This window comes from Patella vulgata, chromosome 7, assembly GCF_932274485.2.
Source record: "Patella vulgata chromosome 7, xgPatVulg1.2, whole genome shotgun sequence".
In the NCBI taxonomy this organism is placed as follows: Eukaryota; Metazoa; Mollusca; class Gastropoda; family Patellidae; genus Patella; species Patella vulgata.
This window is the reverse complement of record NC_065885.2, coordinates 64595932-64620978: the sequence shown is the minus strand read 5'-3', so window position 1 is coordinate 64620978 and position 25047 is coordinate 64595932. Positions and strand designations below refer to the sequence as shown.

At 37.9% G+C, this 25047-nt stretch overlaps 2 protein-coding genes across 5 annotated transcripts in view; both read left to right on the top strand.

Moving 5' to 3' along the window:
• The window catches only part of LOC126827250 (uncharacterized), a 71446-nt gene extending 67053 nt beyond the window's left edge, over positions 1 to 4393 (top strand). For all 3 annotated transcript variants that reach the window (XM_050556512.2, XM_050556511.2, XM_050556513.2), the window contains exon 2: positions 1106 to 4393. In XM_050556512.2, the coding sequence (XP_050412469.1) occupies positions 1300 to 2712 (1413 nt within the window). In that variant the 5' untranslated portion in view covers positions 1106 to 1299 and the 3' untranslated portion in view covers positions 2713 to 4393. The remainder of the gene's footprint in view (positions 1 to 1105) is intronic.
• An 8198-nt stretch (positions 4394 to 12591) lies between these two features.
• Positions 12592 to 25047, top strand: part of LOC126827245 (striatin-interacting protein 1) — a 30101-nt gene continuing 17645 nt past the window's right edge. For both annotated transcript variants that reach the window (XM_050556499.2, XM_050556498.2), the window contains exons 1-9: positions 12592 to 12683; positions 13383 to 13452; positions 14999 to 15073; positions 15512 to 15643; positions 16945 to 17065; positions 18280 to 18348; positions 21375 to 21481; positions 22270 to 22397; positions 24301 to 24489. In XM_050556499.2, the coding sequence (XP_050412456.1) occupies positions 12606 to 12683; positions 13383 to 13452; positions 14999 to 15073; positions 15512 to 15643; positions 16945 to 17065; positions 18280 to 18348; positions 21375 to 21481; positions 22270 to 22397; positions 24301 to 24489 (969 nt within the window). In that variant the 5' untranslated portion in view covers positions 12592 to 12605. The remainder of the gene's footprint in view (positions 12684 to 13382; positions 13453 to 14998; positions 15074 to 15511; positions 15644 to 16944; positions 17066 to 18279; positions 18349 to 21374; positions 21482 to 22269; positions 22398 to 24300; positions 24490 to 25047) is intronic.

The window sequence follows — 25047 nt, the reverse complement described above, 5'->3', positions numbered from 1 at the left end:
ATTAATTCGGTTGATCGCAGATTCGCAGGAGTCGATACAAGTGGTCCAGGAAATCGGGTTACCCGACGAAATCCCACGAGATTTGACAAGCGAAAGGTCTGGAATAGTGACCATGCCATTTGATTCAAATGATACACCTTATGAATTATAGCACACGCTCTAGACTCCCCCCCCCCCCCGCTTCCGTTTTCAGATTGGCGGTTAAAACCTATTTTATGCCATTAACATGCCCAGTCTTGGTCATCACCAACAGTCATTGATTAACAGTTACTACCATTACGTCATATCCGGATGCCCATTTGTTAATTAAAGGCGAAGCGGTTTAAACCTCAATCTGTGAACGGTTGAAAGTCAAATGGGGGAAATACTGTAACGATAAATGTTCTCCTTTAAGTTTGGGGGGGGGGGGGGGTTGGATGGCTGAATGGTTAGCGTGCGCGCGCTGTATCATAAAGTCTGTCATTGAGTCGACTGGCGTGGTTTCGAATCCCCGGTTGTACGTGACAAGGAGTAGGGTCGCCTGTCCAACCTCGTGGGTTTTCTCCGGGTCCTCCGGTTTCCTCCCACTGCTAAAGACCCCTACGCGCAAGCGAATTATTGAAATAAAATTTAAAAACCGTATGTTGGTCCCGAAATGACCTAGTTTGTGTCGAGTGGACGTTAAACCCCATTTCTCTCTCTCCCCCTTTAAGTTTGTGTAGTTGGATTAGATCACATGGTCTGTTATTCGGTCAAGTGGCGTGGTTTCGATTCCTGGCCTGTACGTGACAAGGAGTAGGGTTAGTTAAAACTGATTTTATTGCATCAACATTTCATTGTACAATACAAAAAGATTAAAGATTCTAGCAACTTATAAACGTCTTCTTCTTAAAGAAGAGCATGGCTGCCTGCCCAACCTCGTGGGTTTTCTCCGGGTAATCAGTTTTTCTCCCACTGCTAAAGACCCTACGCGGAAGCGAATTATTGAAAAAAAATTGAACCATATGTTAGTCCCGAAATGAAGTTGTTTGTGTCGAGTGGACGTTAAACCTCATTTCTCTCTGAGACAATCATCCGATAACCCCATATTTGAATTGGCTTTATATATATCATTTGTATTTTGCAGGCAGCTTCTGGGGTAGAAGAAATCGGCATCACCTTCCACAGAATTAACAGCTGAAGCTGAACACGACATCAATGACATCGCAATACTCCGATATTGTTGTCTCCCCTGTGGACGTTACATGGAATGTATATCGATGACGTTGATCTAAACGTACACGTCATCTGGAGTGAACGACATCTGTCGTTGATGGCAAAATGGCTTTTAGAATTTGGATCAGAAAGAAAATAACATCTAAAAAATGTCTGGGTGTTCTAATCTTACTGTATGTTATCGCAAGTTCACTTTTATTTACCAACTTCAATAAAAATATAAGCAAAGCCCTGGAAAGACAAGACTATGTGAAACTGCACCAACTTCCTGCTAAATACGGTGTCGGCTACGTGTCTCCAGCCATTATTGACGTTTTGACAGGTGCATTCCAACCCTGTTCCAGTGAAAACAGCCAGTTTCATGGACAGAAAAATTATGTCTGTAAATGGTTGGATGATCGTTACTCTGATTCAACCGGAAATTACGTAATGTATGCTCGCGAGTTTGCTCTACTAAATGACGTCATAGTTGATCCTGGTCAGGCGACGGGTCGAGTAGGCGGTGAAAATATAACTTCGGTATTGAATCAAGAAGAATCAGTGGAATATCTAAAACTCAATAAATCTTATTTTCAATTAAACTGCGAAAAGTTACAGCACCCGCCATTTAATGGTAAAAATCATTTAAACGATTGGCTTGGTTCTGTCACGTGTGTTTCTAGGGACAATTTAAAACATGGCAGACAAGTATCTGGATTAACTATAGCGGTACAGAGATATGAATATGTCAACTTTTATCATACCATGACCGATTATTTTAACGCCTTTTTAATTATGATTTTATTTCAAAAATCACCCAAGGACATTAATATACTGTACATAGACGCACATCCGGCCGGAAGTCTCGATGCAACATGGGACCATTTATTCAATAAAACATACCGTGCCGGTAGCTTAGCTACCACAACAAAGTTTTCCAAAATGGCGTGGAATATACAATCTTATAACAGTCCTTTAAACAACCATGGTTTACCTTATGTGCCTTATTTGGAAGAATTTAGAAAGTTTTTTCTGTCGCGACATAAAGCAGATAAATTGAAAATTCTGGATTGTAAAAACCTATCCGTGTTATTCATATGGAGACGTGATTACGTCGCTCATCCGCGGAATCCATCTGGAGTTGTCTCTCGCAAGATAAAAAACGAGGATGAACTATTAACAAGTATTAAAGATGTACTTCCGGGTCATGATATAAAGGCCTTACAGCTGGATAAATTAAAAATGGATAAACAATTAGAATTAATATCCGGTACTGATATACTAATAGGTATGCATGGTGCCGGGCTAACACATACCTTATTTTTACCCAAACATGGCGGCCTTATAGAACTCTATCCTACATATTGGCCACAAGCCAATAAACACTTCCTAACCATGGCAAGATGGCGTAATCTGCATTACCTTGCGTGGAAAAATCATGATCCAGAGAATGAACATGCCAATAAAATGACGTATATTCCCCCTCGTACCTTAGTAAAGATGGTAAAGGAAATGGTGAAAAAAATCTGTAATAAATAAAATAAATTAGGCATTATCACTTTCATTCAAAAAATAAATTTAATAAAATTTACTATCATTTAGTGACCTTGCAGCTAAGTATTTTGTGTGGGCGTGTGCGCATCTTGAAAACAACTGACAGTTGTCTGGAATTACGCATGCGCTAGAATTCAAACAGCGAGAAATGTTGTACACAGTCAACGCCCGGGCACACCTTGATGCAAATAAAATTCCGTGTTATTTGCAATTAAAAATAGACAACGCATGACATGATTTCGAATGAGTTAAAAGCCTACGTGGTAATGGTGCAATATTCGTCCATATTTGTTTGTCTATTATTGTTGAGCTAAAGGGATTTTAACTGGGTTTTTTTTTATGTCGGCACATTAATATAAGCATCATCAACTACAGTGTGTGGGTTTATCTTTAATACAAAGAACATCAACCACAGTGTGTGTGTTCGCCTTTAATGCAAACAACACCCCCCACAGTGTATGTGTTCGCCTTTAATACAAGTAACACCAACTTGTGTGTGTGTGCTCGCCTTTAATGTCCCTTTAATTATCTTTTAAGTGTCATTATACATTTCAATTATTTTTAAAGTGTCGTTATACATTCCAATTATTTTTAAAGTGCCACCAACTACAGGGTGTGTGCGGGTGTGTGATGGTGGGTGTGTGGATGTGGGTGTGTGAGTGTGTGTGTGTGTGTGTTCGCCTTTAATGTCTCTTTAAATATTTCTAAAGTGTTGTTATTACATTCCAATTATTTTTAACGTGTCGTTATACATTCCAGTTATTTTTAAAGTGCCACCAACTACAGGGTGTGTGCGGGTGTGTGATGGTGGGTGTGTGGGTGTGTGTGTGTGTGTGTGTGTTCGTCTATAATATCTCTTTAATTATTTTTAAAGTGCCTTTATACATCCCAAGTAACCTACTCCTTTATGAGTTTATCTTCCACTCTACATTATGCTATTCCGAGACTAACATATGATTCATTTTTTATTTCAATATTGCATTTGAACACATGGGTATTTTACAAATGCAAGTAGACCAGAGAACCAAATTGTTTAACGAGTACACTTTGGATCACAATGTCTTTCATTCAGGGCTGGTTTAGACCACATGGTCTGTCATTCAGGGCCGGTTTGGATCACAGGGTCTGTCATTCAGGACCGGTTTGGATCACAAGGTCTGCCATTCAGGACGGGGGGGGGGGGGGGTGGATGGCTGAATGGCTGAATGGTTAGCGTGCGCGCGCTGTATCATAAAGTCTGTCATTGAGTCGACTGGCGTGGTTTCGAATCCCCGATTGTACGTGACAAGGAGTAGGGTCGCCTTCCAACCTCGTGGGTTTTCTCTGGGTCCTCCGGTTTCCTCCCACTGCTAAAAGACCCCTACGCGCAAGCGAATTATTGAAATAAAATTAAACCATATGTTAGTCCCGAAATGACCTAGTTTGTGCCAAGTGGACGTTAAACCCCATCTCTCTCTCTCTCTCTCTCTCTCTCTCTCTCTCTCTCTCTCTCGTTGTATAATATATTATGTATGAAATCATGAATTTTGGGTGGGGATCTGATTGTTTTTTAAAATATTATTTAATATTTTTTAATGTTTAATTTTGTTAAAATCTTTAATGATTGTTTTATTAAACCGTGAAAAAAAAACATATTTCCAGAAACTTGACGTCTCTAAATGATTGTAAACTTGATGTAAAATTGCGGAAATTTCTTCATCCTATTTGCATCGTATTCTTCGCAAAAAAATATTCTGGAAAAGTAGTTGATTGACACCCCTCGCACTCACCCGGCAAACCTCAGCAGATTCCAATACCCTACATCTAGCCTCGGCTGTATGACGGTAAGTGATATGTACCTACGCCTATGCAATTGCGATCCGGCACCGGTTTACTTATTAGGAAAACTTGCCGCTGTTAAAAAGAAGTTATCAAAATTGCGTCGTTTGAAGCGTGTGTAGAATTTCAGTGCAAATTAAGTTGTCATTGTTTGAAGAAAATCGGATAAACATGAAAGAAAAACAGCTTCAGACTTTGAAATATTTGCATGATAAAACATTCTTCAAAGGTGTCGTCATGGGCAACGCCGTTAGTAATCCGGGAACTTGAAGTAGTTCCAATGGCGGACTTCGTCATACAGCCGAGGCTAGATGTAGAGTAACGGAATCTGCCGAGGTTTACCGACTGCCCTCGCACTGAGCGTCCAGATATATACCCCATTCACACTTACCCAAATTAATGTCGTAGCATTAATGGTTAAGCGGGCCAGACTGCGCACGCTCGCCATCCTTCCTTTTCTACCCCCAAACTTTCTCCTCTCCTTTCGATGAGATTTTTACCTTGGGTATTCCCTTGCAAAGACACTATGTCTCAAATTAAACTGGACCAAGCCTAATCCCTATGGCTTCCTACAGTAAGTTTCTTAGGAAACATTTTGTCTACGATATCACCTTAGATGGAAGTGGACGTAAAACTCTAGAAACGAACGAACGAACGATCCCATTCACAGCTGATGTGTCGCACGACAACTACTCGTCTGATCGAAAGCTGTCGTGTTCTACAAGGGCAGTTATCCCATTCACAGCTGATGTGTCGCACGGCCATATTTTCAAACTCGGTGATTAATTGGTCCTTCTCTTCGTTCGTGCACCCTGAGTTGATTTCAGCAACTGATATCATTTGAAATTTAAAATATTTTGCAAATATGAATAAATTCTAGTGCTTATGAAAAAGTCCCCCCTTGAAATTTAGAGGATCATTATTACTCTGTAGGCACCCCTTTTGTGGTGGTGGTGGGGGGGGGGGGTCATGGCCGAATGTTCGATTCCCCGGTTGTACTTGACAATTGGTATGGTCGCCTGCCTAACCTCGTGGGGGTTTTCCGGGCCCTTCGGTTTTCTTCCACTGCTAATGACCCCTACGCGCAAGCTAATTATTGAAATAAAATTGAACCATAAATGACCTAGTTTGTGTCGAGTGGATGTTAAACCCCATTGCTCTCTCTCTCTCTCTCTCTCTCTCTCTCTCTCTCCCTCTCGTTTCGTTTTTTATGCTTCAAAATTTCATTTTCTTTGTCTGTACTAAACTAGGATCTGGAATAGTTGTTATATAACAGGCGTTCTGGATGGCGTGGGGGATTAGCCTATGAAACCATCTGTTACGGCGACTTCTTGGCGTGCCATGCACGGAACTGTGGGTATTCAATGTCTGACGTTATAGGTCAAAAGCCGCTCGTACGACCCTGACACGACCTTCCAGTACAACTGGTCAGATATTCATATAGTGTAGGCCATCGAAAGTATAAAGAAAAACGAAACGAAATATAGATCTGTAGTTTAATCAGATTGGAACTCGAAACTTATTTTGTCCGTTTGAACATATTTCTAGAGAAACAAGACACCCTTTATATCGGGTGCAGATTTTCGGGCTCTGCTGCTAAAATGGAAGATCATGGTGACTATAGTCTCGATGATTGAGTAAAATTAAATGATCGTTTGTATCCGGTCGTACTAGTCGCAGACAGAGAAGAGAGGTTTTGGCCTATATTCTGTAAACAAGAATATTTGTGTTATAGTCGAAGCGAGACCACAGGCTTTGTGTATGGTGAACACCGACAATCGAGTACACACACACTCACACCCGAGGACATTACAAGTGTATATCAATAATATAAATTGGATGGGTTCAACATTCTATATCCAAGAACAGGCCCCCTTTTGACCACAGGAGTAGGTCACTGAAAGAATATTTGTATTATTGATTCAGCCACTTAAATTTCTAATTTTCGCAATCAATATAAGTGAGGTCTTACAGTCTGTATCTGAACAATCGATGACTCGCACACGATCGAATACATGGGAAAAATTATTTCTGGAAATCCATATCTCCAACAAGTGATCCCAAAATTTACATTCTGGCAGCAATATACCGGTAATTTGTCATCAGCATCATCATTAACATTATCATCGTCATTATCCGTTTGCAATGAGCTGAAAACGATTGGGAAGGTAGAAGAAAAATTACCGCCCTGTATCTAATCTAACATTTCTCTCAAAGATTGTAGAGAAATAAAATCGTTTAAGATATTAACTTCAGTTTTTAAACTACTAACATTTTCAAATTTCAACTTGAATTTAATCTTTTAAGATCTTAGCCTAAACATTTAAGATATGCACGATACAGTCTCACGAAAGTATTTATAGGGTAGTTATTTCCAATAACAGTATGGCAAATTTGGTATACATGTATATGGAAAGTGGAGACACCCAGTCTTACTAGAAAAATACTGGATTGGGCAAGGATGTCAGGGTATTACTTGCTGTCAGCCCGACGGCGTATTGTCTGCTAGATTGACTTGGGAAGTGGATGTCAGGGTATTTCTTGGACGGTGTATTTTCTGGTAGATTGACTTGGGAAGTGGTTTATATTTCTTAATCGAATAGTTATGTGGTTTTGGGAACATTGAGGGGTTTAAACGTACAACAGATCCTGCAATCAAACGGCGGGAAAATAATTTGGCAGAGGATAATCATTTATTTAGGCTCCAATATATACGGTAAATGGACAGTAAGTATCAACAAATACATTCTGAAATGGACCCTCCCTCAATCAAGTAACATGACAAACATGGCTTCTAGAAATAGATTTTAACGTCTTGGGGCTCTTCCTCCCGAATACAATATTTTGAGAGGGATTTGAGGCAAATTTTTGATAGATTTATTAGTTTGAATATGTTTTTAGCCCAAATATATCATCACATCATACAGTTTGTACATTGGAAGGCATCTCTAACTTAAACATTTCAGATTTTAACTTAATTTTTAAGTTATAAACTTAAACTTTTAAAAACTTAAAATATCTAAGATATTAACTTATTTGACTAGTGGAAAATACAGGTGTCTTTTAAACACAACCAAACAAAACCAGGGATGAAGACCGTTGTTAAAGAGGAGATTGTGTCAAGTACATCGAACGGGGGCACCCTAGATCTTGGACCCCTGGCTTCAGTCTGTCAAGTATATAATTAATCTGATCAAAATACAGATCTATATTTCGTTTCGTTTTTTTTATACTTTCGATGGCCTACACTACCACTCGGCAAATCTCGACAGATTCCGTTTCCCTACATCTAATCTCGGCTGTATGACAGTAAGTGATATGTACCTACGCCCATACATTTGCGATGCGGCTGCCGGTTTACTTTAAACAGGAAAACGTGCCGCTTTTACAAAAAAAAGTCCCAAATTGCCTCTTTTGTAGAGTGTATATACCTAAATGAGCAGAGATATTGTCTCAAGGCTGCTGGTTTGATAAAATTCCCTGGTAATTCCCCAAACCCAATGCAAAACGTGACGTTTGTTGATATAATACACTCTCCACAGAAATCTCCATGGGGGCAGCCATTTTTCATTCGGAACCTTTAAAATAGTTCAAATATGGCGGAAATGGTCAAACAGCCGAGATTAGATGCGTAGAATCTGTCGAGGTTTGCCGAATGCTACACTACATGACAAGTAAACCGAAATTTTGAACTATAAAAACGAAACGAAATAGGATCTGTGTTTTAATCTGATTGGTATATATAGGCATCTTCAATGGAAGGGTTGGTCTCGCTTTAACCCTGTACAACTCATTTCAGCGACAAGAAAATCATTGTTAAAACTTTGCCTGTATCAGTAACTGTATTCAATCAAGTTTTGTGTTTACTTTAATTTGACCAATTACAAAAATGGCACTTACAGCAATTTACTAAAAGCTTCTGGTGTGAAAATAACCGTATTTAATATAATAGATGATTTTAAGCTAATTGGTAATAATCGTATTTAATATAATAGATATATCATTTTAAGCTAATTGGTGATGAAGTTGAATATATGTAGTCAATATTATACTTGAGATAATGGATTCCTATAAACGTAGATATTATCCGGGTACTTAAGGTACATTTTACGGTAACCATGGTAAATTATCACCTGATGGTAATTAACTAATAAGTTTTTTATTATATAGGATGAATGTTGCTATGGTGATAGACTTGTATATAACCATTTTCCTGAAGCAACGACTGTGACTTTTACAACAATAGCCGTTGCTAGATTAGTCTGAAATTCACAAACTTTTAGGTACGTTATCTCCCTTTACCACAGACACGTGATACAAACACATAAAGGAATGGATTCTTTTCGGCCGTTGAAAACTTTTTCTGGATGAAAAACTCGCGAAATACCAAAGAAAAGCAACCTACTAGCATAATGGAAGAGGAACAGTCTTTTATTGTTGAGAGAGAGAGAGAGAGAGAGAGAGAGAGAGAGAGAGAAATGGGGTTTAACGCCTACTCGACACAAACTAGGTCATTTCGGGACTAACACATTGTTCAATTTTATTTCACTAATTCTCTTGTATCAGGATAAAAGCTGTTATTTCGATGGGGGTCATTTGAGATATAATTTCCCCCAGGCAGCGGTGTTTTATCCTAATCATAAATGTCGAGTGCTATTTTACGTACAGGCCAAAATTAATAAGGACCTCGATTTTTCGTCCCATATTAATGTAATATGAATGTATATTTACGTTCAATTTGTAAAATTTCATTATAATTTCTAATGTTCGGGGAAATATGCGAGCAGTCCAACTTGAACGGCAATAGTTGTGCCTGTATAGATTGTTCTACGCTCTTTTTTTTTATTTAAATTGATTTTTTGTCGTTTGTGTAAAGCAGTCATTTTTGATTACTTCCACATTGCTTTAAATTGTTCCTTCCAAATGGAGCCCTGTGCCGAATGGATGTTAAACCCCATTTCTCTCTCTGAAATGGGCTTTAAAGTCCTACTGCATGTTCTGCTCAGAACTGGGCTAATGCAAGCAGTGTGCTATGAGGGAAATTTTGCCCGGATAGCGGCACTACAGCCTACTCTTATATCGAATTCCAACTGTCAAGGGATCTTTTACCCTCCGTCCTGCATCACTGACAAGGGTTGGGGGGGGGGGGCACGCCGGGAAATTGTCATGAACTTTCTCGGCCAATGCAGTGATCGAACACCCGACCTCAAGGCTAGCGAGCCAGTGTCTTATCCACTTAGCCACGTGATCCCCATTTCTCTCTCTACAAATGAAGCTAGAAACAGTTATGTCCATGGAATACACGACTCGTGTACTGATTATATCAGGTCCATTGTATCTTTAATATTGAATATTAGGATGCCATATGTTCACAACATGACAACAACATCAATATTGCTTGACATGAACCAATATTGAATTCAAATTCAATTTTTTAAAAAAAATTTTAAATTAAGAATATTATGAATAATATCGAGTTAGAACTTGATAATGACATATTGTGAGTCAATACCATTGATTTAAAGATTATTCTGAACACTTTGGTACATTATTACATCATGCTTTGAGTTTGCTCATTCGTCATGCGGAAAATGGTAGAAGTAGAAGAACTCTACATCCAAAGCGTTGCCTTTATTTTCCGCGGCAATAACCACATATCGCTTCATAAACCTATAACGGTAAATCTCTTTGATCTTTGGGGTATATTCTATGCCCGAAATAACTTGCGGTCTGAATGTTAGGGGCGGCTTTGGATATATACAGTTGAATTTGGGGTTATTCTTCTGAAAGTTTTTCTGTAAACCTGTAACGGTTATTCCAGAGTAAGGGGGTTGGATGGCCGAATGGTTAGCACATGCGTGCTGTATCACACGGCGTTTCATTGAGTCAACTGGCGTGGTTTCGAATTCCCGGTTGTACGTGACAAGGAGTAGGGTCGCCTGTCCAACCTCGTGGGTTTTCTCCGGGTCTTCCGTTTTCCTCCCACTGCTAAAGACCCCTATGCGCAAGCGAATTATGTAAATAAAATTAAACCATATGTTGGTCCCAAAATGACCTAGTTTGTGTCGAGTGAAAGTTAAACCCCATCTCTCTCTCTCTCATCGCTGATGTTGCGATGATGTTGCGATGATGATGATGATGATGATATTTGCTCGTGTTATGTAAGAGATAGTGACGACGATGGCGATAATCAACCGCAACGGGGTTTAACGTCCTACTGTTCTGCTCCTATACTGGGCTAATGAAGACGGGCATACGCTATGAGGAACATCGGCTTTTCGTATCATCCGAGGAACTAGACAGCTGTCCTTGGCAGGCCCTCCGTTCTGCACCACTGACAAGGGGAAACCACGTCGGAAAATCTGGATGAACTTTCTCGGCAAATGCAGGGATCGAACATCCGACCTCGAGGCTAGCGAGCCAGCATCTTAACCACCTAGCCACCGTGGCTCCCAGACGGTTATGCTGGGGAAAATACCCTCGACAGAAAACCTAGGTCTGCCAGCGTGGTTTTTTTTTATTTTCTCGGGTTGTTTTCTTCAGTCTTTCTTTTCCCCCAGCTCAATTCTGTGCTGATCGAATTGAAATGAAATGGGGTTTAGCACCCTTATACTGTTATGTTCTGGCTTGGCTAATGAAGACTGGACTGAAGAATTTTGCCAGCACTGCTTTGTTACAGTCTCCGCTTATATCGAATTTCAACTGCCAAGGGTTCTTTTACCTGCTCGCCGATGTGTACACGGAACCTCGGTTTTTCCTACAATCCGAACGATTAGACGTTGTCCCTGGCCAGCCCCCCCCCCCCCCCTGCACCACTGACAAATGGGAACCACGCCGGAACACCCCATTGAACTTTCTCGGCCAAAAGCGGGACCGGACACAGAACCTCTAGGTTAGCGGACCGCCGAGCCACCGCAGCTCCTCATGGGCTTAGGTAGAAATGGTTCCACTACTGATGTCTTCCGCCCTGCTTCAGTTTTATAGTCATTTGCCTACAAAAAAGTTACTGGCCTATAACTCCCTTAATTTCCAATTACACTGACCAAAAATATACTGTGCATAGCTTGGTATATAATAAACGAATTTCTATTGAACTATATTGAAATAAAGGTGAAACCTTGCCGAATAATTATGCTATACGAAATTTCCGTTCATTTTAAAATGGCCGCCGAAACAGAATCACGCGATTTCATGTCACTCGACAATACAGATTTCAGTGTTCCACTCTTCACTATCTGTAACATAATCAGAGACTGTTTCTAAAGGAAGTAGGCATTCACATCACACTTCGATTAGTTTACATATTTTTATTCTCCCAATCGAAACTTCACGTATGCTGTTCTCAGACTGTCATTGTCATTTGGCATGCATAATAAGAACCCCTTAACAATTGGAAACAGCGCTGTTCGGACAAAATTCTCCCATCTCGCACTTATATCTCGAACTATCAAATCAAAAATTGCCATAGGTTTGTCTCAAGTGTGTGGATGACATGACTACTCACACACTTGTCCGATCATTAGTATTTTCGAGATTGGATTACTGTAATAGTATCCTTATTGGTCTAAACCAAAATCTACTCTCTAAACTTCAAGTTATCCAAAACAATGCGGCCAGAATAGTTAGTCAATCATCCCGACGCTCTCACATTAAACCCATATTGAAGGAACTACACTGGTTACATTACAAGATTTGTGTTTATTACCCATTCTAAAGTATAATCTATACAAACTTTCGGTTCTAGAACATTCCAGTACAGTGCACCTATATTGTGGAATTCTTTACCCCGTCGCCTTAAAACAGCTCCATCACTTGACTCTTTTAAAACAAAACTAAAAACTGGATCCAGATATGTGTGTAAATAATGACAATAGAGTAAATCGTACGCGCCTAGAGAATGCATTTGTGGGTGGATTGGCGCTTTACAAATATACCTCATCATATTTATTATTATTATAGCATTCTATCCTTTCAAATATAGTGTGGTCTGAACCCTAAATGTTATTCAGCTTTGCGGCAGAGTTAGTCAACTTAGTAGTAGGTGGCGCCATAGTCACAAAATGGATCCTAATTCCGGAGGAAAAAGAGGGGTTCCCAAATTAAGGGAACTTTTACGGCGTCAGAGACGTGATTCTGAGGTATGATGTATTGTAGAGCATTTGGGAATGGTCGGAATTAATAAAAATGTATACTAACAGAAAATATAGTCTCCTATTATTAGAACACTGCGGTCGTTTTGACAGTATAGTATATTTTCCAATTTTGACAGTTCAAATCAATGTTCTGACAGTAAACATACATATGAACAAGAAGTAGGCTGCATTCATCATGTTTGTCGTCGACGATAAATTATGGTCTCTTATGATTAATTAAGATGAAATAAAGATACATTATGGGAGATTCGATAACGAGTTGGCAGTTCTCACTATACTAGTTAAAAAGTTAAAAACTAGATAATGACAATAATCATGTAAATGCAATTTGAATTTGCTGAAAATTTCATTCAAATTGATCCACTAAAAAAGGCACTATGAACCGAGAACTAAGCAATTGCAATTTCCGCCTAGCCTCGATCATCATTACTAAAGTCAGTACGATAAACAGCATAGTCTTGATTATCCATTTAATCGTTAAATCTGAAGGAAAGTTATGCAGTAAATCCACTCATAATCCACTAAAGATTGCTGGCTAGCATTGACATGGAGAGTTGATTATGTTCTGGATAAGTTATTTAATGTCTAATTAATAATTTAGATAATATTTCAGGCCTAAAGAAAGACCTGCAATAGACAGATTTAGATCTTGCATAATGTATGTTTAAATGTATTTAATTACAGACAATGTCGGATGTTCCTGATATAGAATTTGTTTATGATGACGCTGATAGAATGCCTGTAGAAATATCAGGTTTGTTACAGTTTGTATATCCAATATAATAGAAAGGTTCCGCAACCAGTACGAACTACGAACACGGCTTCGTACTTCGTTTTTGACATATTTCCGCCAAAATGCGAATTCCTAAGTAAAATCTTTAGTTCCAAGGTTCAGCAGTTGGTCACTTAAAACAAGGAATAACACTGTTTAGTTTGGTTAAATAAAAAATATCAAATCAAATCAAATCAAATTTTAGTCCTCAAGAAGCTCATTGCAATGTTGTTTTTTTTTGTTTTTTTTGAGATGATTCGATGTTATCGCCAACTGTCGAAAAAAAAAAATAACAAGTTTAACAGCCCGAAAATTTGCCCCAAATTAGCACAATGGCCAACCACTTCACTTTGACGCTCATCAATATTCTACTGAATGTCCAAGCTGTCTATAAAACCACAAAAATACTAATTTCCTTCACAAATCGGCAGGAAAATCACGATTTCGTACTTCATTTTTTAACCACAAACTTTTCCGATTTCTTTGTAGAAAATGGACGAACCGAACACCGCTTATGTCAATGACATCACACGAAGTGATGACTTCAGCAAAAAAACACTTCGTAGTTCGTACTGAATAATCAGTATGACGATAGGACGATTTAGTAGCCTACTACCACAACATATATACTACCTCATTATTGTGAAAAATTAACAGAATGGTTGAATTATATTCATTGTTTTTAATTAATTCTCATGATTTTACTAGCACTACAAAAAGACTGATTAAAAATTACCAAATAATCTACATCACTGGGATAATAGATGTGGTTCCAAGACTGGAATAGTGGCAGTGATTCCAGGGCTGGGATTACGGCGGTGGTTACAGTACTAACGACTAACGGACATCTACATGTATAATTCACAGGCACTCAACAGGATTCAAAAAAGACTGACTACAGATGACTAATAGACAATCACAATGGGTATGGACATAACAGCCATAAACCAATCACTATTATAACAGCTACATATATAAACCAAGTTACTGGCAATCACTGTTATAACAGCTACATATATAAACCAAGTTACTGACAATCACTGTTATAACAGCTACATATATAAACCAAGTTACTGACAATCACTGTTATGACAAATGGGTTATGGACATAACAGCCAAGCAAAAATTCAAATTGGATTATTCATATCAACCCAATGCTATTTATTTACATAAATTTAATGTGGCAATGTTTCCAAAATAGCTTGGGTGAAATAAAAAAGACATAATTAGTTGAAACTTGAATGAGTGTCATTTGGTATTTTTATCATCAGACAAAATTACTGTTTTGTAAAATATACATGTATATATGGTTTTCGCAATATATACATGTAAATAATTTTTGGGTCGAAGCGAATTTTTTATACCCACATGTCATTGGAAATAGATGGCTTGTTGAGGGTGATAAGTACCATGCACAAAGCAGTGCATGAATTACCCAATATTTTTCTCAGTCATTTGGGAAGTTCGTATACATGTAGGTAAAAGTTTGTATCACGATGTTAGAGCATATTTTTATTATTTATTTAAGAATTATACAGTTATACAGAAGAAGAAGAATATTCACAAAATCAGTGTAGCTTTGAAGAATTATTTCATAAACAAGGTAGGTCTAGACTGATTTCAGAGGGCCTGACAAGGACAACTGTCTAGTCGAAAAACTGAGGTCCCGTGTGTACATTGGCATGCACTTAAAAAATCCCTTTGCAGTACACATGTATGTGCAGGAGTGAACAATGACATGTCAGTATTTAGTCATTCTGATGGGATGAAAAACTAGTGTCCTGTGCACTAGTGTGGCCACGATATATTGTTAGATTGATGTATCATGATTCGAGTATGGAATCGCGAGACGTTGAATTAATGTATCCGGATTCTTGTTTTTTTATGTGGAAATACCCAGCACTACTCTATACCTACGCATTAGCATGCAAGTTAATTTTCTGGAATCCATCTCGTGTTAATTTACTAGAATCTGTCTCATGTTAATTTACTAGAATCTGTCTCGTGTTAATAAAAGATACCAACACGGATTTTATTTCAGGATATGAGAAATGGACAAATGTTGGAGAAACAGAACGAAGAAAGTTTCTTGTTTATCTAGAAAACGAGTTAGAAATTATAGATAGAAATCGACGTACTTCAGCTGTCCAAGCCTTTCTTTACATTGTACAGGGTAAGTGTACTCAGTTTTATGGCATTTAGTAATTGGAACATAATCAAAAACACACTTTTATGGATAACAATTACTATGGTTTATTTCACAGCGACGTTTCAACAAGGTTTCACAAGTCGTTATCAAGCATATACACAAATAGGAAACGTCGCTGTGAAATAAACCATAGTAATTGTTATCATTTGGTTTATACAAGCACATTGAAATAAGGTAGTATATTGTCATCACCTCATCTGTCCGTTCATCCAGCGATCAGATTTGCTTGTGGACACTCTAGAACAGTAGTTCTAAACCTTTTTTTGCTAACAGCACACCTTGGAACACATAAAAAATTAGCAGCACACCTGGCTAAATATTTAAAGAAAAATATTTGAATTTTGCAAAATAAAAACATGGCAAGTCATAGACAGCATACAACCGTAGACACAGAATATATTTATAGAATGACTGAAACTAAATAAAGAAACACATGGCTAGGAACTTAGTTGGTTTATTTATTGAGAAATTTTCTGAGTGTGCCCGTTCAAAATTTCGCGGTACACTAAGGATGATCTCGTGACACACTGGTTGAGAATCACTGCTCGAGAGGCTAAAGTTAATATCCGATTGACTTTCTGTTTATACACAGCGATTTCCGATAAATACCGCCAGAGTTATGGCTCTTTATTACTTTGAAAAACTGCTATAAACTTGTTATCATCCAGTTGACTTTAATCCTATTGATTTTCAGCAATTTCTGCTAATTACTGCCAGGGTTAATATCCTCGTTATATATTTTACATGTTATAGACCAATGGTGACCATTTCACCAGGGCTAACAGATCTGGGCCCTGTTTTTCGAAATATTAACTAAAGATAAAATCCAAATTTTAGTAGATACTTCAACTTTGATTGGCTAAGCAATAAAATCAACCTAATATTATCCAATCAAATTACAAAAATTTGGATTTTATCTTAGTTAAAATTTCGTGAAACAGGCCCCAGGGCTGAATGATATAACGTGTGTGCTGGAGAGCATAATGTCTATCATTGATTCGAGGGGGTTGGGTGGCCGAATGCTTAGCATGCGCGCGCTGTATCATAAAGTCTGTCATTGAGTCAACTGGCGGGATTTCGATTCCCCGGTTGTACGTGACAAGGAGTAGGGTCACCTGTCAAACCTCGTGGGTTTTCTCCAGGTCTTCCAGTTTCCTCCCATTGCTAAAGACCCCTATGCGCAAGCGAATTATTGAAATAAAATTGAACCATATGTTAGTCCCAAAATGACCTAGTTTGTGTCAAGTTTGTGTTTATATTTCTAGGAGTATTTGGAGAGTGTGATAATGAAGAAAGTCAATCGGAATGGTCACGGAGGAATGTATTTTTGCTTTACGATCAGGGATTGTTTTCATCATTTGTTGAATTATTGGCCATGGAGATTGAGTAAGTCTAACATGTCATGTATTTCATCACCAATCTGGATGTACAAGATATGTACAAGTATACTGAAATGATCAGCTCATTTATATTTAAACTACAGATGTGACATCATCATTTGATGTTGGCGTAACATTATTTTTAATATTGTACGGGCAACTTGCCAATCGTGCATTATTTATTCTAGATGAAATATTGGACTCGTGTGAAATATTTCATTGAAAAGCTAATGCGGGATAGTGTCTGTATTTTAAGTTGTTTAATGGTCTCAAGCTAAAGACATTGCGTAATATATTGAAACAACACTCGGCTAACGTCTCATACAATATCAATATATTACGCAATATCTCGCTGTTGATCATTAAACCATACATATGGCCACAGATCACTAATTATTTCCCCATTGACTTTAATGTTAATTCTCGTCTCTTAGACCGGCTCTAACTTTTTCCCAAATTTTCGTTGGGTAGAACGCTTTCTGCCACAGATGGAGCAACATGTGGCAAACTCTTGCCCAAAAGCATGTATGAGGTTCACTATGAAAAACTTGAGATACACAAGCTGGAAGTAGAGACAAGTAAACATGCAATTTCAACCTAACCAACCTCTCAACTCTTGTATCCTTCCGCATCAAAATTATGAATATTCACCAAAACCTGGCAGAAAATGTATTTTCAAACCCTTTTTTTCGATTCTACACCAAAAAGTCAACACAAATCGCCATGCAAAAGGGGGAAAGGGAGAGAGAGACTAAAAATAGCTTTGGCCCTTGTTTCGTGGGGGACGGCCCAGGAATATTTGGTGATCTGTGTCCATATAATGTAGTTGTGCTGATATGAGTTACTTCCCTTTAATTCTTAGCAAGAAGTAAAGAATGTAAATCTATACTAATATTTGTGACTGTCGTTTGTCTGTCTGTTCGGGGTTGGCGGCTACACTAGGTCTGCCCCGAGTCTGAAATTTGGGGTATAGGGGTAGCTCGGACTGGGGAGTAACATAGGCCAGGTGGCGTTAGTCTACCACTTCCCGTTTCGCGTTATGACCCCCGAGCGAAGCCGGGCATTCTTCTAGTGTCCTATAAATGGATGTATGTGTTATATGCTTAAGGATGACCGCACCACACACAAATATTAATAAGACAAAACTGTTGACACATCACATGGGAATTTCATCAGCTCTTTATCTAATCTTATCTAATGTCCCTTTAATGTTTTTTACAGGAATACTACGGCTGCTTCTGCTGCTTTAAGGAAACCAGCTGTATCAATATCAGATAGTAAGGAACTTAGGTAGGTAGAGTTATAATTTATATAAGTTATAGAATTTAATATCAGATAATAAGCAACTTATATAGTAGATATATAAGTTATAGAGTTATATGTATAGAAAGCAACTTATAAAGTAGATTATAGCGCTATATATATCAGATAGTAAGCAACTTATAAAGTAGATTATAGCGCTATATATATCAGATAGTAAGCAACTTATAAAGTAGATTATAGCGCTATATATATCAGATAGTAAGCAACTTATAAAGTAGATTATAGCGCTATATATATCAGATAGTAAGGAACTTATAAAGTAGATATATAAGTTATAGAGTTATATATATCAGATAGTAAGCAACTTATAAAGTAGATATATAAGTTATAGAGTTATATATATCAGATAGTAAGCAACTTATAAAGTAGATATATAAGTTATAGAGTTATATATATCAGATAGTAAGCAACTTTTAAGTAGATATATAAGTTATAGAGTTATATATACTATTCAAAAAAAGTAGGGGATATTTGATTTTTAAGTGTTATTAAAGTCACCTAATGAAACTGACGAAGAAACAAATGACAAAATGAAATGAAGTTCACATTCATCGATTTATTCCAAATGATCGTTAGACTAAGTAAGGCACAGACTGACCATTATAAGGGTAAAATGATACCCGGGGTCAAACAGCAAAGTTACCACAGCATCACAACCAAGTCAGTAACGGGTAAATCCTCCTCTGTTTGCCAAACAAGCATTGATCCGACGTGGCATACTCCTAATGAGACGTCTAAGGTCATTTTGGTCCAGATTGTCCCATTCCTGTTGCAACGCAGCAGCAAGTTCTTGGACATTGGCAGGACGTTGTTGACGTTGACGTAACCTCTGTCCAAGCATGTCCCAGACATGCTCGATGGGGGAGAGGTCGGGACTCAGTGCTGGCCAAGGTAATGTGGTGATGTTCTGTTGTTGGAGGTAACCTGTAACGATCCTGGCCCTGTGACATCTTGCGTTGTCATCCTGGAAGATGAAACGGCGGCCATGACGTCGTGCGAACGGCACAACATGGACTGCCAAGATGTTGTACCGGTAGTACTGGCCTGTAACACGCCCTGCAACAACATGTAAAGCCGTTCTTCCAGCAACAGTGATGCCTCCCCACACCATAACAGAACCACCCCCAAATCGATCATGTCTGATGACGTTAACGTCTTGGAAGCGCTCGTTTCGACGACGCCACACCCTCCTACGTCTGTCCAAAAAATCAACAGTGAACCTTGACTCATCTGAAAACATCACATTGCTCCAGCGTCGATTATCCCAGTGTTGACGATCCCTACACCAACGACGTCTTGCCTGAATGTGATGATCTCTCAAACAAGGGATCACGCGAGGACGTCGGGCGCGAAGGTGACCCCTATGCAGTCGATTCCGAATCGTCTGGCCACTCACTCTCACACCAGTGTCTGTTTGAAGACGAGCGCTGATCTGATTTGCTGTGATGACACGATTTCTCAAGGCCAAGGTACGGATAAATCGATCCTGGACTTGAGTTGTCGCCCTTGGTCGACCTGAGCGTGGTCTGTCCTGTACAGATTGTGTATCACGGTATCTGGACCATAGCCTGCTTATGACAGACTGAGAAACATTCATCGTCCGCGCCACAACCGCCTGTGTTGTGCCGATCTGTAGCATGCCAAGGGCACGTAACCTTTCATTTTGGGTAAGCCGACGCATATCAAAATTTGTTTTCTGGTCACTAAAACAATTAAACTGATGTTTTCACCCTGGAATTCAATGCCACAATGACTGTAACATTCAAAGTCAGAGTCGTGCAAATCTTGGGTTGGACCCCCATGATGATCCCAAGCATCAACTGCATTCCATGCGGTAGCTATTGGTGCGTTTGGGCGTCACATGTAACTGGAAATGTTTCTTCTGTTAGGTTCTATAGTGACTTTTTTCGTAGTCATTTGCATATTTTAGTATTATGCCCCCAAAATCAAATATCCCCTACTTTTTTTGAATAGTATATATCAGATAGTAAGCAACTTATAAGTAGTTATATAAGTTATAGAGTTTTATATCAGATAGTAAGCAACTTATAAAGTAGATATATAAGTTATAGAGTTTTATATCGGATAGTAAGCAACTTATAAGTAGTTGTATAAGTTATAGAGTTTTATATCGGATAGTAAGCAACTTATAAGTAGATATATAAGTTATAGAGTTATATATATATCAGATAGTAAGCAACTTATATAGAAGATATATAAGTTATAGAGTTATATATATATGAGATAGTGATTGAAAGCTCTGAATTGATTTATATAAATGAGTGACACAAAAACTAGTCATGTCACAGTTCTTTCAGTCCTATGTCACAATAATCAATATCTGTGAAATATTCACAGTAATTAATATCTCTATGTTTACTGTCATTTAGTTAGTTTTTCTATGATTGTTTCAATTGTCTCAATATAATTTTTATAAAAAGCCAACCAAATTTTATTTTAAGAAAATAGTCTTCCTGTAGTCTCTGATTTGGTCTGTGAATATGTCACTAATAATACAGTAATATTTCTTGTTGATATTAAATGTTTGTTATATTTCTAGGTTAATATTAAATGTTTGTTATATTTCTAGTTGATATTAAATGTTTGTTATATTTCTAGTTGATATTAAATGTTTGTTATATTTCTAGGTTGATATTAAATGTTTGTTATATTTCTAGGTTGATATTAAATGTTTGTTATATTTCTAGTTGATATTAAATGTTTGTTATATTTCTAGTTGATATTAAATGTTTGTTATATTTCTAGTTGATATTAAATGTTTGTTATATTTCTAGGTTGATATTAAATGTTTGTTATATTTCTAGTTGATATTAAATGTTTGTTATATTTCTAGTTGATATTAAATGTTTGTATGTTGATATTAAATGTTTGTTATATTTCTAGTTGATATTAAATGTTTGTTATATTTCTAGGTTGATATTAAATGTTTGTTATATTTCTAGGTTGATATTAAATGTTTGTTATATTTCTAGGTTGATATTAAATGTTTTGTATACAATTGTTGAAAGAATGAGAATCGTTGATGAATCTGAGTCTGAAGAAGAGAAACTGATTCGTGAAAATTTTACAGCCGAGTTGAGTAAGTTTTATTGTCCTGATTTATACACGCCTATAGCTTATTTATTATCTAGTTTGTTTTGTTTTTTTGGGGGGGAGGGGGGGCAGTGAGTTAGATATTGGCTCACCAACCAGGAGGGCCTGTGCTTCCACTTGTCGGTATTTTAGGATGGAGGGCCTGGCAAGGGACAACGTATTGTCGTTCGAATGATATGATAAGAAAAACATGTGCCGTTAGAATTCCATATAAGAGTAGGTCGTAGTGCCGCTATCCGCACAAAATTTCCCGTCTTCATTAGCCCAGTTTCAGTAGAGCAGTAGGACATTAAACCACATTTCCTTTTCAACGTCAGAAATATAAATTTAACCATATGTTAGTCCCAGGATGACCTAGTATATTTCAAGAAGACATTAAACCCATCTCTCTCTGGGAGATTGGATGACCAAATGGTTAGCACGTGCACACTGTATCATAAAGCCTGTCATTGAGTCCCCGGTTGTACAGAACGAGGAGTAGTGTTGACTGTCCAACCTCGTGGGTTTTCTCCGGGTCCTCCGGTTTCCTCCCACTGCTAAAGACCCCTACGCGCAAGCGAATTATGTAAATAAAATTAAACCATATGTTAGTCCCGAAATGACCTAGTTTGTGTCGAGTGGACATTAAACCCCATTTGTCCCTCTCTCTCTCTCTCTCTCTCTCTCTCTCTCTCTCTCTCAGGATGATGAAGGTTGTGTATTAGTTTGCCATCTTGTATGAATGAAAATGTTTGTTATTTGATCCAATCAATTAAGACCCTGTCCTATTTTCAGATCAACCAATCATAGGTGATGAACCATTAGCCATTACATTATTCTCCATGGTAACCAAATTCTGTAGTGGAAGTGCTCCACATTTTCCCATGAAGAAAGTTTTACTGCTATTGTGGAAAGTTTCGTTGGTAAGGATTACAATAATTAATCTCTGACTGTCATTGGTAAGAATTACAATATTTAATCGCTTAACATCATTGGTAAGGATTACAATATTTAATCTCTGATCGTCATTGGTAAGGATAACAATATTTAATCTCTGATTGTCATTGATAAGGATTATAAAATTTTATCTCTGATCGTCATTGGTAAGGATTACAATCATTAATCTCTGATTGTCATTGGTAACGATTACAATATTTAATCTCTGATTGTCATTGATAAAGATTACAATATTTAATCTCTGATTGCCTTTTGAGAGATGTAGAATCCCTTGTAAACTACGATATCGTGGAAGTTGAATCTATCAACGGATATCAGTCCGAAATTTTGTTCATTGATGAGTGCTGGGTATTGATAAGTTCACTAGTGTTTGGTATTGATGAGTTCACTAGTGCTGGGTATTGATGAGTTCACTAGTGTTTGGTATTGATGAGTTCGCTAGTGCTGGGTATTGACGAGTTCACTAGTGTTTGGTATTGATGAGTTCGCTAGTGCTGGGTATTGACGAGTTCACTAGTGCTGGGTATTGATGAGTTCACTAGTGCTGAGTATTGATGAGTTCACTACTGCTGAATATTGATGAATTCTCTAATGCTGGGTATTGATGTGTTCACTAGTACTGGGTATTGATGAGTTCACTAGTGCTGGGTATTGATGAGTTCACTAGTGCTGAGTATTGATGAGTTCACTACTGCTGAATATTGATGAATTCTCTAATGCTGGGTATTGATGTGTTCACTAGTGCTGGGTATTGATGAGTTCACTAGTGTTTGGTATTGATGAGTTTGCTAGTGCTGGGTATTGACGATTTTACTAGTGTTTGGTATTGATGAGTTCACTAGTGCTGGGTATTGACGATTTCACTAGTGCTGGGTATTGTTGAGTTCACTAGTGCTGGGTATTGACGAGTATATTAGTGCTGGGTATTGGCGATTTCACTAGTGCTGGGTATTGTTGAGTTCACTAGTGCTAGGTATTGACGAGTATATTAGTGCTGGGTATTGATGTGTTCCCTAGTGCTGGGTGTTGACGAGTATATTAGTGCTGGGTATTGACGATTTCACTAATTGATATTTTTAGTCATGCTGATGTCGAAGAAATAAAACTGTTTTATATCACGATATTGATGTGGATCAAAATAAAGATCAAAACAATTCAAAAGTGTTTGTGTATCTATGAATAATGTGTGTGACATGGATAATTAAGAGTGTCAGGTTAATTACTGAAGCGATTCAATATGCAAATCTGGAGAAGGTGAAACGTGATACATTGATTCAACGATGTATCGTGTCAGCACTAGAGGTCATATAGCTAACACTCGGTATCACTTTTCATTTGACATCCAGCGGGGTTTCCTCTTGTCAGTGATGCAGGATGGAGGGCCTGCAAAGGACAGGTGTCTAGTCCTTCGGATGGGACGAAAAACAGAGGTCCCGTGTACATATTGGAATGCACGTACAAGATCCCTTGGCAGTTGGAATTCGATATAAGAGTAGGCGATAGTGCCACTGCCCGTGCAAAATTTCCCTCATAGCACACTGTATGCCCGTCTTCATTAGCCCAGCATAGGAGCAGAACGGTAGGACGTTAAACCCCATTTCATTTCATTTTTTCATTTGACAAATTTATATAGCTAACAATCGATACCACTTTTCATTTGACAAATTCATATAGCTAACAATCGATACCACTTTTCATTTGACAAATTCATATAGCTAATACTCGATACCACTTTTCATTTGACAAATTCATGTAGCTAACAATCGATACCACTTTTTATTTGACAAATTCATATAGCTAATACTCGATACTACTTTTCATTTGATGAATTCATTTAGCTAAATATTTTGTATTATTTGCTATACCCAGGTATCATTAGGTGGTTTACATGAATTACAATATGAGAAGAATGCAGTTCGTGATACACATGGCTTACCTCCCCTACCAGAAGATATGTACGAAGTATGTAAGAATATGCGAGCTTCATCTCCTCCAGCTTCGGCTGCGGATCTGATCGAACAGCAAGCGCCAAGACGTGGAACTCGGGCAGGAAAACGGGTGAGTTCATCATTTGTTTTAAAAATTTGACCATACTTTTGATTTCACCATTACGATATCACATTGGCGTGAACGTAAAAGATCCCTTGACAGTTGGATTTCGATATAAGAGTAGGCCATAGTTCTGCTGCTCCTGGCAAAATTTCCCTTAAAGTTGTATGGCGTATGCCCATCTTCATTAGCCCAGTCAGAGCAAAACAGTAGGACGTTAAACCTCATTTCCTATTTCGACTGTACATGTACAAGAATTGACGGAGTCTTAGGCTTTTTGGATATAAGAGTAGGCCATAGTGCCGCTGTCGAGGCACGATTTCCATCAACGCACACTGTATGGCATATGCCCGTCTTCATTAACCCAGTCGGAGCAGAACAGTAGGACTTTAATCTACATTTTATTACATTATGATATACTCTAGTTTTTGGCATTTAATTTGACAAAATATCTTTGATTAATGAGGGAGGTAAAGAAAATAAATTAAAATTGTCTATATGATTAAATTACATGTTTCTTTGTATTGCTAGTTGTTTTACTAATCTAAACAGTGCACACATTACGGA